General features: G+C 41.3%; 1 protein-coding gene across 1 annotated transcript; it reads left to right on the top strand.

Moving 5' to 3' along the window:
* The first annotated feature begins 257 nt into the window (after nt 1-257).
* On the top strand, nt 258-12,659 carry LOC135477812 (uncharacterized). Its single transcript, XM_064758015.1, has 14 exons — nt 258-264; nt 656-775; nt 1,215-1,391; nt 2,184-2,344; nt 3,777-3,869; nt 5,762-5,831; nt 6,095-6,261; nt 7,176-7,365; nt 7,713-7,886; nt 8,409-8,569; nt 9,551-9,643; nt 10,143-10,212; nt 10,822-10,982; nt 12,144-12,659. The coding sequence occupies exons 1-14, from the start codon at nt 258-260 to the stop codon at nt 12,264-12,266; spliced, it is 1,767 nt and encodes a 588-aa protein (XP_064614085.1). The 3' UTR covers nt 12,267-12,659.
* The last annotated feature ends 2,510 nt before the right edge of the window (nt 12,660-15,169 follow it).

Genomic DNA, 15,169 nt, shown 5'->3' on the forward strand with positions numbered 1-15,169 from the left:
GTGACAGAGTAGTCATGACCTCAGACAATGTGTGATACAGTAGGCACCGCCTGAGGTACTTGTGATACAGTAGACATGGCCTGAGACAACTTGTAATACAGTATCGCATCTCGTGGTATCTTTCAGCAAAGTATAGATCACAGGAGGCAACTCATGACACGGTATGCATGGACTGGATAAGTACTTGCGAAGCAGCATATATTACTTGAATACAACAATGTTCGACATAACACTGTATGAATTACCTAATATACGTTATGAAGAGTAAGTATGGCCTAATATAACCACTGAGACAATGTACATAGCTGTGAAATAACTTATACCCCAGTGAATGAATAGATATTTAACAATTTTTCAGTCATATGACCTCGATGTATCACATAGAGTATAAACCACCGAAGCTGTTTATACTAATGCATGCCGCCGCTGAAGCATCATGCCGAAAGCACCAGACATGACACCCCACCCAGTCACAGTATACTGACACTAGGTCGACCAGTCATTTTCAGTCTTTGCATGGCTTAGCTCAAATGTCTTCATCTCTGTATTTAGGGACTAACAAAATTTTCGTATATCCCAAAACCAAGAAGAAAGAATCATTGAAAATCCATTAACCAGTCTGATTGTTGTTTTTGTTTTTTTTTTCCATTCGAAGACCTCCCCTCGCTGGAGCAGAGAGCATCTGACATCGAGGGTCCCACAAGACCCGGCACAACACCCCGAAAGACAGCTCGCAAAGACTACACATTCAATTATGACGTCAACTCCCCGTCAGGTATGATGCTGTTTTCCTTTCAGTCATTTAATCCCTGGTACAAACCGATCAAACTGTCTTCGTTCTTATTTTACTATATGTATCTATGCTTGGGGTTTAACGCCGTACTTAGCAATTTAGTCATATGACCATGGCGTCATTTGGTGTACGTGCATGTATTGTGTCTTGTTGTGGCAGGGCGAGTCCATGCCGCCTAAGTGCTGCCTCCACTGAAGTATCATGCAGAAGATATCAGACATGACCGAGTTATCTTTTATTTATTTCACTGGTGTTTACCGTCGTGTTCATGAAATTTTTAAGAGAGGTAGATTCGAACTCACAGCCTCATTGACCAAGGACTTGATATTCGCACTCAACTAGCGCTTTAACCGTATGACATACCGAGGAACCTAAATGCTAAAATACATATATATTCGTGTGTATATCCTTTCTTTTAAAGGACATGCGCATTGGAAAGATCAGGGTCCAGGGCCGGGAGCCTGTGACGCTAGTCGTGCCGCCAGTCGACAGTCCCCCGTAGACATCATCACGCCGGCACTGAAGAGAGCTATTGTTCGGGACCCTCTCGTCTATAACCACCAATCGGGAGCTTTGGCGGGAAACCTGAGGAATAACGGTAAAACAAAAGTGTTGTCATAATATTCTACACTTGTAAACTTTACCAGAAACCACTTCAGAGTCACTCTGATTTAAGGCTCTTATTCATACGGCCTACACAGAGACACATTTTGCCATTTCTGAAATGAACACGTCAGATTTACCACATATTGTTTTAAGTATTCAAGGATTATGTTGTTTTTTAAATATACTTCAAATTTATAGCATTCATTGTTTGGAAGTTCACTTTCACATTTACGCAGTTTACGCGCATCCTTACCGCTATTGTGTGTGTGTGTGTGTTTTTAATTAATTTCATGGGTCACTTTGAGGTATTGCCTCAAATTGGTATTGCCCCCTGCCACATCTAGCCAAACAGTCAAACAGAACACATTTCATATTGAAATAAGATCTTTTCTTCTGAGGATTTCATCGAAGTACTTGCGATTTCGCCAAACAAATAAAAGCGACCGTATTCTGTTGCAGATAAATACAGTATCTGTAAGATTATTTAGAAACGTTTTAGTATGTTGTAATCAAGCTACATTTAATGTGGTTTTCGAATTATAATTGATTTCTTTTCATTTTTTGTTGCTTTAAATTGTGCCTTTTTTCTATTTTTACTTTTGGAAGTTTCTATTTTAAGATCGAAACCATATAAATGTTTCCTGGTTCTAATATGTTTTCACCACGACATGAATGAAATACTTCGATTATGATTTAAATCCCAATAATTAAGACTCAATTACTCAATATATGTGTGGTCATACTTCTTTGTGCCTTCCAATGCCGTACGTCATGCTCTACACAGGCCATTCGCCGGTGTTCGAATTTGACATCCCTGACCGCATCCTGAGCGGTGTGCCCAACACGACAGATGAGTACGAGCTACTCCAGTTCCACATGCATTTCGGCCCAAATGACGTCACTGGATCGGAGCACCTACTGGATGGCAGCGCGTTTCCGGCTGAGGTATGTGTGTCTGTTTACAACAACGGCGGAGGCGTCTTCTGAGCTTTGCATTATCCGGAAAAGTGCAAAGATTTTAAGATGAATGCTCAGTTTTCGCTTGCTTCTTTTTCATGTATGATATCTGGATAGGTCAGACTCTGGTTTCAAAGCCCGGATACCGAATCGTTGTTTGTAATAATCGATATCTGGATAAGAAAAGGCTGTGAAAAGGGGAAAACCCGAATACTACATGTCTGCTTGCCATGACCGGTATCAAGATGGGACAGGCTCTGGTTTCACGGAAACGTAATTGTAGGCCCAGCATTCAGCTCAGTTCTACGTGTTTGTGTGTATTTTTGTTTTCGCCTTGCAGCAACGCTGGAGTTCATTTTACACTTTCAGGTTTCACTGATTATGGTTCCCTAATAGAGATCTAAGTCGTACAGACTTGGGACTCGTCTACATCAAAGCCAACATCTTTGATATGCTATTGGATTTATTCACTTGATTTATTTGATTGGTGTTTTACTCCGTACTCAAGAATATTTCACTTATACAACGGTGGCCAGCATTATGGTTGCTTGAAAACCTTCCTACCTACGGCCGGAGAGGAAGCCAGTATGAGCTGCACTTGAACTCACAGCGACGAACGCACAGCGACCGCATGGGTGAGAGACTCCCGGGTCATTACGCTGAGCCAGCACGATAACCAACTGAGCCACGGAGGCCCCCTGTTATGCGACTGGAGCAATTAAAACTGTGAAAACCGATAGATGATCTTTTGTTACGATCCTCTATCGAAAAATTTTATGCTATTAACTTAGACGTTTAAGAGTTACCGTCTCGCACCAGAACAAAAGCAGGAGCCCGCTTACAATAAATTGCCTAAGCCAGCAGTTTTTGCTTAAATCCTACATGGAGTTTTCCTCGGCAAAACCTATATTAACCACTGCCTGTTTGTAATTACTGGTTTTATAGACAAGCCAGGACACGGTTTCAAAGCCGGCGTATTTGAATTAACAATTTGAGTTCAATTCAAATACATGTAGCCACGTCTCGGCCAATGAAGTACTAGAGCGAAGGAGCTGCTGTGAACGGTCAGAGAGTCCGTATTAATTGTGCACCGATCACACAACTTGGTTCTCAACATGAACAACATGTGACTGAGGATATGTACTGGGAGATTTCATTGGATGGCCTTGTTAGGAATAACTGAGGGGAACAGCCTGTATTCAATTCTGTAATGTTTAGATGACGTTGACCTCATTTATAGTAATGTATTTTGCTTATGTTTGTTAAGCAAAGGCATTTACTTAAGCAAAACGACTTTCGTGAAACCGAGTCCATCAATCCAAAAATCATACAGAAGAAATAGAATGAGTTTTTTTTTCTTTTTGGCGATTATAAATGATGGAGTTTCCCCCTTTATATCTCATATTGTCGTGTTTTGCAGTTACACTTTGTACACAAAAACCGGAAGTACACATCGATTGGAGAGGCTTTGAAACACGAAGACGGACTTGCCGTTATTGGTGTATTTGTGGAGGTAATATTTATTTATTTTTCTTTATTTAATCTCATTGGAGGTCAACACCCCACGAAGGTATTAGCACACAGATCTACGGGAAAAAGAAGTCGTCGTAATTAAAGGATTTAGATGTTTCAGATCTGTGGGTAAAATACCTTTAATTACTTTTTAAGGCTGTCCTGAAGAGAACCAATAACCATAAATAAATAGTTTGTCGTTAGTGACGTCACACGGATTTTACGTCTGGTTATTAACTGCATTCTAAAGGCAATTTTAGAGTAGAAATAGGCAGTGCATCAAAAGTAAATTCCCCCCAAAACCGTGTTTGCTCAATCGTTGTGAAATTTTGCACACAGTCTTTCAGTAATCAAGTCAACACACTGTAACAAGGGTTACCCTGTAGATACAGATGTGCTCCAATGAGCATGCGCAAATGCATTAGTGATCGGATTTTGAAATATTTACTTTTATGGACGACAATGCTTGTTTACATCCTGCCAGAGTGATAAATGTCTTCTTTGAACATGAAATCATTGAGCACATGCAATGACCCGCCGATTCCTCATATCTCAATCCCAACTGAACATTTGTGGGACCAGTTGAAGCCAGCGGTGTATCGCCATATTACGATGGTGTCCGATCTTGATGACGTTAGACATCTGCTTCAGGAGGAGTGGTTAGTCATCCCTCAAAATCGGATCACTTGCCTCATTAAAACGATGCGAGCTCGCTTTCTCAGTGTGATACAAAAGCATGGTGGTTATACCAGATTTTAACATTATCTGGTCGCACAGGTAGTCAAAATTATCTTCAGTCAAAATCCGAACGATAATGCGTTTGCACATACTCATTGGAGCACATCCGCATCTGCAGGGTATCCTTGCTTCGGTGTGTTGACTTGATTACAGAGAAGCTGAGTGCAAAATTCACACTCAGAATGAATACCTTCGATTCTATTCAAGAAATGTCAAAACAAAAGATATGTTGTATACGTTTTTAGATGACACTGGCTTCATTTTATCACATGAAATCTGTATGCATATCCCTGTAAAATGAGTAGACCTTCACCATAGAGACTGTGTGTTCTAATCCGATCGCTGACTTAGGGAATGAGAACGTCCAGGAAACCTGTGAAACACGACGGGATCCTCCGTGGCCTGCGTGGTGCCTGATATACATTAAACAGATAAATGCATCTATGAAAACAGTTTGCTCCATTTAAAACGCAGCTCCAGCTCTTGCGATTTCGGATGCATCTTTATTTCTGTATTCGATTGGCGTTGTACGCCCTACTCAAGAATATTTCACTTATACGACGGGGGCCAACATTATGGTAGGACGAAACCGGGCAGAGCCCGGGCGGAAATTCACAACCATCCGCAGGTTTCTGGAATATCTTCCCACGTACGGCCAAAGAGGAAACCAGCATGAGATGGATTTGAACTCACAGTTGCCACATTGTTGGGGAGCTCGGCTGCGTCTTTAAGTTAGGAGATGTGTTTGCGAAGGTCGGGGATTTATTCTGGTTTCCTGTAACCATAAACCTGACCGTTTGCATAACTTGAGCAAAGCGTTTAACACCAATAAATCAACCAATCAGTCGATGAATCTATGTGCTGGTTTTACACAAATTATTCATCAGTACAATACGCGTTCCATTCGTGATTGTTTGAGGTCGCCTTAATGTCTGAGAGTATTAATACTTTGTTTGTTATGGGTCCTATCGGATTCAACCATCCATTCAACCGAACATCCATTTTCAGAAGGTACAGAACTTTATGTACCTTTCTTGCTGGAATGTTTCAGAATTCCTCTTCTTTATCTGATTCTACCATCCACTTAACAATTGTCCCTTTTTCAGACAGGCATTTTATGTATTTTCGTACCCGACTTTGACCTTTTTATTTCAGCTATCACCGTACATGACTGATGCCCCCTTGTTAGAGATTGTCAACAATTTTCCTAAGATACAGACGGTTGGTGCGTATTATTAAATGCAAATGAGTAGAAACTTTTTTAAATAGATTTTTAATACTCCGCCAGATAAAACATTAAGCGTTTAGATGTTTTCGACAACCTTGCTTGATTTAGTTTTCGCTAGCAGGTCGCATTTTGCTACAGAATTAGAGCTGGACCTCATAGTTTATTCATATCAGTCTTATTTCCATGTGGCCTTACATGCAGATAACCCCAGTCGCAATAACGTTCATGTCAGTGTTTTATCAGTGTGATGTCACATGCAGGTCATGACGTTGAACTCTCTGTGGATCCCAATCTTATGTTACCGACGCCGACTGCGGGACGTTGGGGGGAGTACATGACCTACCCAGGTTCTCTTACAACTCAGGGATGTTTTGAGGTCGTTCGTTGGATCATACTACCCGATAACCTCCAAATCACCTCAGCCGAGGTACGCCATTCCCACTATACCGGAGGTCATACCCCCTTCATCTCTCCAGAGTTAACTGGCATCTTTGGTGAATAAATTGTGTTCAATTCCAATAAATGTTCCCACGCTTCGGCCAGTAGAGCGCTAGCTGTTCTGAGCAATCGTAGTTCTCTCCCTTTGCCCACAATGCCAAAGTTATATATATATATATATATATATATATATATATATATATATATATATATATATATATATATATATATATATATACTTCGGGTGTAACGTCGTACTTAACAATTTTTCAGTCTTGAGAGGACGAGGAGGCATTTGATGTGTTCTATGTATACTGTGTCATCTTGTGGCAAGGCGAATCCATGCCGCTCAAGTGCGGCCACCATCATGCCATAGACCAGACATGACATCCCACCCAGTTACATTGTGCTGACGCCGGGGTCAACCAGTCCTGTTTCCTCTCTCATTGCTGGGCGAGGACTCCCTAACCATTAGGCCATCCAAACAGTCCTGAAATAATAATTCATCTTGACATCCTTATGACTTGTGATAAGAGCTATCAAGGAAACTGAAATTGCATTGTGTGGTGATCCACCCGAAAAAAAAAAACAATGTGAAAGTTTACAGAACTGTACAGAATTAAAAAAATACTATTCATATACAATGTACATTGAGGAATATAAAGAACCTTCCTCCAGTATTAAATCTGGCTGTTAAGATTATCAAAATAGCTTAATACACCTTATTATGACCCTCCGTATAATTCATTAGCTATACGGTATGTTAAATAACGGTCTCATGCTGAGTTTCCTGGATTTCATGTTAAGATGTTTCATCTAAATACTATATGTTGTCTCGTGTGCCATCCATGCCATTCTTCAAAGACATACCGCTGAATATTATTTCAAAAACGCCGTTTTCAGCTGGAAAAAGCCCGGGCCCTGCTGACAGGTAGAGCTGGGTCTGAACCGTTTGGAAAAGTGGGGAACTTCCGCCCACCTCAGCCAATGAACGGCCGAAAAGTGGAATACGTCACAGTCAGACCAGACGCGCCAGCGGCTGAACATAAAGGACTTTCGCACACGTTTGATTATGATTTGAAGTCTCCTTCAGGTAAGCTCAACAAGTTATACAATTAGTTTCTTCGTAAATATAAACGTAATAGAATAAGATCACAAATTAACATTAAACCCTTCAGTTAACGAGATTCTGTTATAAAATTTATTAACATAATTTTTTTATTCGGTTAAGTATACGATTGATGAAGTGTGTGGGAAAAGGGCAGAAACCGGTTTCCCCGGAAACAATCACCCATTGGAGGAGGGTGGGGGGGGTCCCTGTGGGCATACAGGTCGGGCCTGCATTAGCAAGATCTGGATTCAAACTGTGACCTCACTCATTTCCGTTGCTAAGAGTTTAAAACGTGACACGATACTCAGTCAATCGTTTTGTGTCTTCAGGACCTTTACATTGGGCGGAACTAGACCCTGGCTGGGAGGCATGCGATGCCAGTCGTAACGGAAAACGTCAGTCGCCTATAGACGTTCCTCTTCAGTCCTTGGTCCCGACTTCTGGAGGCGTGCTGACGTACAACACGCTGTCTGGGCGACTGAGCGGTAGTCTAAGGAATAATGGTATGTCCTAGTTGGGAGCTTCTATATAACTCATATAATAATGTGCGTGCGTGCGCGTGCGTGCGCGTGCGTGCGCGCGTGTGTGTGTGTGTGTGTGTGTGCGGGCGTTCGTGCACACCCCACTGAGGATCGATGTAGAGATACAACTCTAATACTTCACTCGCTTAGGATCGCTGTAGAGATACAAGTCTGAGACTTCATTCACTGAGGATCCCTGTAGAGATACAGGTCTAAGACTTCACTCACTTAGGTTTGCTTAGAGATACAAGTTTGAGACTTCACAGGCTTAGGATGGCTGTAGAGATACAAGTCTAAGACTTAACTCACTCAGGATTCAGTTCGGTAAAAGTTGAAACAACTGACAGTTAACAAGAACCGCTGAAAGAATCATGGCCCACGGACAAAATTTTACAACCGTATTATCCTATTTTAGGGGGAGGAACGAGAGAAAAAGGAGGGAGGGGGGAGTGGTTCGGTGCATTGCGTTGGATAATGATTGTTTTCCATTCCCGGACATTGCAGGTCATTGGCCGGTGTTTGAGTTTGACCTTCCGGAGAGAGTGTTAACAGGAGTTCCGTACAGTTCCGATGAGTATGAACTGCTCCAGTTCCACATCCACTTCGGTCCAGATGACACCAGCGGATCTGAACATCTAATGGGAGGAAAGGCTTTCCCAGCAGAGGTAATTGTACAGGGCGTCTGACAGACGGTACACATACAGGGCATCTGGTAGAAGGGAAGGCGTTGTCAGCTGTTGTACATGTATAGGGCATCTGATAGAGGGGAAGCCTTTGTCAGCAGAGGTACATGTATAGGGCATCTGATAGAGGGGAAGCCTTTGTCAGCAGAGGTACATGTATAGGGCATCTGATAGAGGGGAAGCTTTTGTCAGCAGAGGTACATGTATAGGGCATCTGATAGAAGGGAAGGCGTTGTCAGCAGAGGTACATGTATAGGGCATCTGATAAAGGAGAAGGCGTTGTCAGCAGAGGGACATGTATAGCACATCTGATAGAAAGGAAGGCGTTGTCAGCAGAGGTACTTGTATAGGATATCTGGTAGAAAGGGAAGCGTTGTCAGCAAAGGGACATGCATAGGGCATCTGATAGAAGAGAAGGCGTTGTCAGCAGAGGCATATGTATAGGGCATCTGATAAAGGAGAAGGCGTTGTCAGCAGAGGTACTTGTATAGGGTATCTGATAGAGGGGAAGCCTTTGTCAGCAGAGGTACATGTATAGGGCATCTGATAAAAGAGAAGGCTTTACCAACACAGGGTACGTGTATAAGCATCTGGTGTGGTAATTGTTCTAGCACAAGGAGTACGTGTTTTTTCAAGTAAACTAGAAGTCTGTTTTATCAAATAGCTCACTTTGGAAGATCAGGTCTGTCCATGAACGCAGAGATAGACATATCCGGACAACGATGCAACAAAGTCTTATAAAAACGTGTATCCCTTGAGAATAACTGGTGACTGTTGCACATTTCCTGGGATACAATTGCTTGTTGACGAATGTTATAAGTATTTGAAATATATTTAAAAAGTGAGGTATTAGTGATATGACATTATTTTAGTTTTACCAAATCATTTTAAATTTGGCTTTATTGAAGCGTATATTGTTTACATCGATATTAATTGAATTTTTATACCTATTTCCGGTCACAGATACATTTTTTACATAAAAACCGGAAGTATCCCTCAGTGAAAGAAGCTCTGCAGCACGAAGATGGCTTGGCTGTGATTGGCGTTTTTGTACAAGTAAGACTAATGACTTTTGTAATACATGGAGAAGTTTTGATATCATTTGTATAAAGGTTTATGTCATGTCATTTCATGACGCCAATGTTCTACCAAACCAAACACTCCGGGACACACCTCGCTTAAAACTGTAATACGTAATGGTGCTTAATGGAGGATTTCTTTTTAAACTGAACGGAGACTGAAGTTTGATTTCCTTGAACACCTATACGGACTGTATTAAAAGAGGGCACACATTGTACAGAGATAAACTTTCAAGTCATCAACACGATGTCATTATCTAATGGCTAACAAAAAAAATGAGCCAGTACCGCTATCTTAACACATCAATGTTTTTATGACCGTGTACATCACCTTGGGGCAATATGACGGTGTCACTAACGTCACACGATCTGGCGTCAGATCACGATCCGACGTCATGCTATGCAACACCAGCTCAGCGATTTGAGATTTTGGAAACGTAACGCATACATTTACCTTTGCTACATCATGTTACCAGGTAGGTCCCACGGGAACCAGTGAGACTTTACAAGAAATTGTATCTAACCTAGATGCCATAAAGGCTGTGGGTAAGTTCATCCTTTAGCTTGGAATCATGTTATAGTTACAAATTTATACTTGCTGTAAAAATAAATGACACAGAATTTCAAGGTTTTCTGATTCGTTTAACAGTTCAGACAAATTCACCTTCATATATGTACCTTGTAGTAGAGTTGCTTATGGTAAAATCCCATTCTCCTTCTACATGTAACACATGTGGCGTTCTGTACGCTCGCTTTACATCACTGCCAACACTGGACAAGTGTGACCTGTCGAACCTGTGATACGCGCATAGATATGCCCAGGCTCAGCCTCAACACTGGTGTCCTCTCGCGGAACTATTTAATCAACATTTTAATCAACACTATACTGTGCACATTGTAGATGAATAGAATGCATGTGCATAAAGTATTTTTAGAAATTAGGGTTGAGACAGAGTTTTTGTGTTTTCTGACATCATTTCCCGCCGCATCACCGTGACCTGAGTGACGGTTAAGATTTCTGTACAAAATTTGCTAGTCGGGGACATTGTTGTAAAACGAACTCCGAGAACAGCACATGCGCTGTATGTAGTATGATAAAACTCGTGTAAACAGTGAATTCTTCAATCAACAAGTGGGTCAATTCTTTTCTTTCAGGTCCAGGACTTCCTTTATTGCTTGACCCTAATGACCTTATGCCGTCGCCTGGCAACTGGTCCGAATACATAACTTACCCAGGCTCCCTGACAACGCCCGGATGTTTTGAGGTAGTTCGCTGGCTTCTCCTTCAGGACCCCGTCACCATCACCGCAGACGAGGTAAAGATCATTGCTCTCCGAGCCTCTTATATGTAATTATTTATTTATTCGATTGAAGACTATTTCACTTATTCAACGGGAGTCAGCATCATAGTTGGCGGAAACCGAGTACAGCGCAGGGAAAATGCACTACAATACGCAGGCTGCTGGCGGACCTTCCCACGTACGACCTGAGAGGAAGCAATCATGAGCTAGACCTGAACTCACAACGACTGCATTGGTGAGAGGCTCCTGCGTCATTGTTCTACGGTAGCATGCCAACCACTAAGTATCGAAGGCCCCAGTCTGTCATATACCATACACATTACAATATCAAGCATATCCGCGTTGGCTGTGTAGGAGTTTCTCATATTTAGCGGAGGCTCTACACATTTATATTTGACAATGTTGCTGACTAGATTGATCCAAAACATGAAACTTCGCTTTTATAATCTCTGCATGCATTTAAAAAAATTATATATATTTAAAAATAATAACGCTTCGAAGTTCTGCCATCTGAATCGTGTCATTTTGTTTTATGGCGGCAATACTACTGAAGTTCAAGAGTAATGATTCATTTATTCGTTCATTGTTCAGGGAAGCTAGGCCTCAGCAGATTGAATAATTATGGCCACAGAGTTAACATGCCGGTTTAAACAAAGGAGATAGGTGAAGAAGTGGTCAGCATTATAGCAGGTGTACTTACCACCATGATACTTTGCCATGATGAAAACTAAAATGCGAAATTCGATTGAGTTTATACAAGTTTACCCTTCGTCCGTTCCTCACTCCGTCTGTCCGTCAGTCCATCAGTGCGTCAGTCAGTCAGTCCGTCACTCAGTCAGTCAGTCCGGCTGTCGGTCCGTCACTCCGTCAGTCAACTGTAACTGTTCATCTTTTTTCTTTATTTATTTATTTGATTGGTGTTTTACGCCGTACTCAGTAATATTTCACTCATGCGACAGCGGTCAGCATTGTAGTGCGTGGAAACATTCAATATTACACACGAAATATTAGTTGTCTGTTTTCAACAAAATTATGCCCGTTTTGGCTCTCCTATGGACTTTAATGTACCGGTAGTCAAGTCAAGAATGCTTGTTTTTGCTCTTTCACTTTTGGAATATGTAATATGTGTAATATGTCAGACCATCAGTAGGTAAAATATTTCATTTTCGTTTTCAGCTTCAGAAATTCCGCACGTTACTAACAGGTGATGCTGACTCCGAGCCCATGGGGACAATGGGGAACTTCCGGCCCCCTCAACCTTTGAACAGTCGGCAGGTAGAACTGGTTCAAACAGCCTAAAATATCAGCAGCTCGATTTCATGTAAACTGATGGTACATACGAGTAGTTTTCTGTGCGTCGAAACAGACATTAGTCTTGCAACCGATTACATAATAGTACCGAAATTGACATTTCTGTTTGCACACTCTTACTGTGTAGTCTACAGAAGCCTATTGGTGCTACCGTAAATAAATAAAATGTGTCCAACTAATTCGCTAAAACGGAATAGTAATCCGTTTTAACATCGGAATAGTAATCCGTTTTAACATCAGAATAGTAATTCGTTTTAACATCGGAGTAGTAATCAGTTTTCACGAATAAGCTGGACACATTTTTCATTTACACTGACACCAATACGCTTCCGCAGTAGCCCGTGGCAGAATACTTGTATAAACTTAATTAAAATATTTCTTTCACACTTTAAAGTAAGTGACATTCTTTATTTGTTTAGCTTTTGTTGTTGTTGTCCTGTAGGCATGACCGGTTTCTTGTCGTGCGTTTTTGAAATGCGCATGTGTCGCAGCTTATGACCACACAGTAACAACTTTTCTCGTTTCCATTCGAGAAGTCGTGTGATGTACGACGCCTACTCTCTTAAACCATGTGTTAAAATGTCCACATGTTGTAACACAATGCTAAATTAAAAAATTTGTAACATTTAAAATGCCGAACACAACACGTGAAAGAGTAGCATCTAAATATTTTGTCAAATGTCAAATTTCTAGCACTTGAAAAAGGGTTAAGGTAACATGACAAAGGGTTTACCTCCTCATCACTGCTGAAATTTCGGATTTAACCCTATTAAAGTTACATTTCAATATTCAGTTGTAAGATACAAGCCTTCCCAAACAAAAGCACCTTTTCATATTTGCTTCCGGTGGTTTCACAATAGCCGCGGGGAACCTGCTTGGTACCTCAAAATATCGAAAATATTCCGAATACAAATCATGTTGTCACGGACACAAAGACTCAAGACACGAATAATTACAAATCTCACTTGTACTATTCCTTTTATTGAAAACAAAAATATTTTATAAATTTACAGCAAAATGAGAAATTTCTGCATGTGCATCTATTGGGATCCATTAAATGTGTTTTTTTCGGGAAATAAGATGTTAAATCGTAACACGATTCCGGATCACAGGTAACACGATTTCATTTAATTCCTTTATATATTCCTTTATTTACATCGTTGGTACATTTATTATCTTATTTAGTTGAATCTGTTCAGTGATCACTCGTCCATGGATGGTTACGTACTACTCTTCTAGTCCTGCTTTCTTGAGTGAGTGAGTGCTTGGGGTTTAACCTCCCAACTCTACCAACTATGCTATCGGGGCCGGTCCTGCTTTCTTGAAGCTCACTTGTAATTAACTCAGTATGAACACTTGTAGCATGCTACGATGTGCACTTAGCCGCCGTGTGTTACGGGTAAATGAATAGTAACAAAGGTTGCCTAAATTATTCACAGGTCACATGATAGAGTATGGCGGTTTTTTTACGTTTAACGACAAAAGAGTTCGAACTCGAAACTGTCCTCTTATGATGTAAAGCTGTGCGATATCCCCTAGCGTTCTTAAGTAGGATGGCGTTGAGGTTTCAAACAAACCCTCTCAAAATGGAAACTGGGAGGCTCCCTGAGTTGACTGTTTCCGAACACTGAACACGAATTCAATAATTCTTTCGGCTGCTAGATGTATCTTTACTTTCACCAATTCGTGTTGGCAGAAAACCTATCTATTTCACGTGCTTTGCAGAACGGGTCGCCATGGTACGTGGTCGCTGACCTCCGTGCAATGATGATTGGCACATAGTCCAATGGAAGCCATTTTAACCGTGCTGGCGGCTCAGTTTGGTACATTACGCTGCGGTCAAAGATGAGTCTTGATTCTGAAAGGTGAAACTCATCGCTTGTGTTAGCTGGCCATTGCCATTAAACCGGCCAGTGGGCAGATAACAACATACCACGAAGGCGTCAGCCTCGGCGAATGGGCAAACAATGAATAAAGTAGCTTCAGGTCATCTAGAAGGGTGTATCCTGAAAAATAAAATACAGAAAAAATAATTACTGTCCAACCAAAACGATATTAAAGGTGTAATAATGGCAGAGGGACAGGTTACACAAAGGGGAATGTATCGCGTCACATCGCTTTCGGCCATGACGCCGCGATGTTTGTGTACTTCCGGAAGTACATAGATGGAGAGAAGCATGCCACTGCGTTATTTTGTCACGGGAGCAATGTTACTAAAATATTTGTTTGCGATATGGAGGGATTGTAGAAAGAAATTTGTCGTCTGCAGGTTACGGCCAGTACTGTCAAATTTATCTGGTGCGACCTCACATTAGGTATGGTCAGACAGCAAAAATGTAGCCAGTTGAGGAGATATGTGTTGAAGGCGGGAAGGAATTTTTAGAATGCAGTCATATATATTAATTAATTGCCGAGGCAGGCGTTTTACTCCCGAGATCACAGTGGCCCCTAAATATTTGTAAAAATATACAATAAATTGTTTTTTTATCTACATATTATATTTAAGTAGTTACGACAGAGTGGTGGAAGTCTGTATTCGCTACGTAAATCTCAAACAAGAAAGAAAAAAAAACAAAAAAAAGCAAGAAGGCAGCTAAACTATCGCACCTGTCTCCTCGCGAGGGACGCTGGGAGCGGAAGTCACGATTGCTTTGGCCATGTCTTCGACGTCATGGTGTCTCACGCAAATTTGTATGGCCGCGTCCCAACTGTAGCCATACAAACACTGACACTTGTAACTACCCACCGTGTTCTGACAGTACTCGTGACTATGACAGTCGTAGGTACCGTCATAACACTCGTCTATGTCTGCAAAAATGATGACAAAAATACTATAGATCTTCTCTGCAACTTTGTAACTTCCTGCAGTGTTCTGGCAGTACTTGTAGTCA

This window comes from Liolophura sinensis, chromosome 11 (assembly GCF_032854445.1).
Source record: "Liolophura sinensis isolate JHLJ2023 chromosome 11, CUHK_Ljap_v2, whole genome shotgun sequence".
NCBI classification, from domain to species: Eukaryota; Metazoa; Mollusca; class Polyplacophora; order Chitonida; family Chitonidae; genus Liolophura; species Liolophura sinensis.

Excerpts from the sequence above, each read along its gene's own strand:
- LOC135477812 (XM_064758015.1), top strand. Across the intron at positions 7,366-7,712 it reads TGATTTGAAGTCTCCTTCAG|GACCTTTACATTGGGCGGAA; the intron begins GTAAGCTCAACA and ends TTGTGTCTTCAG. Across the intron at positions 9,644-10,142 it reads TGATTGGCGTTTTTGTACAA|GTAGGTCCCACGGGAACCAG; the intron begins GTAAGACTAATG and ends TCATGTTACCAG.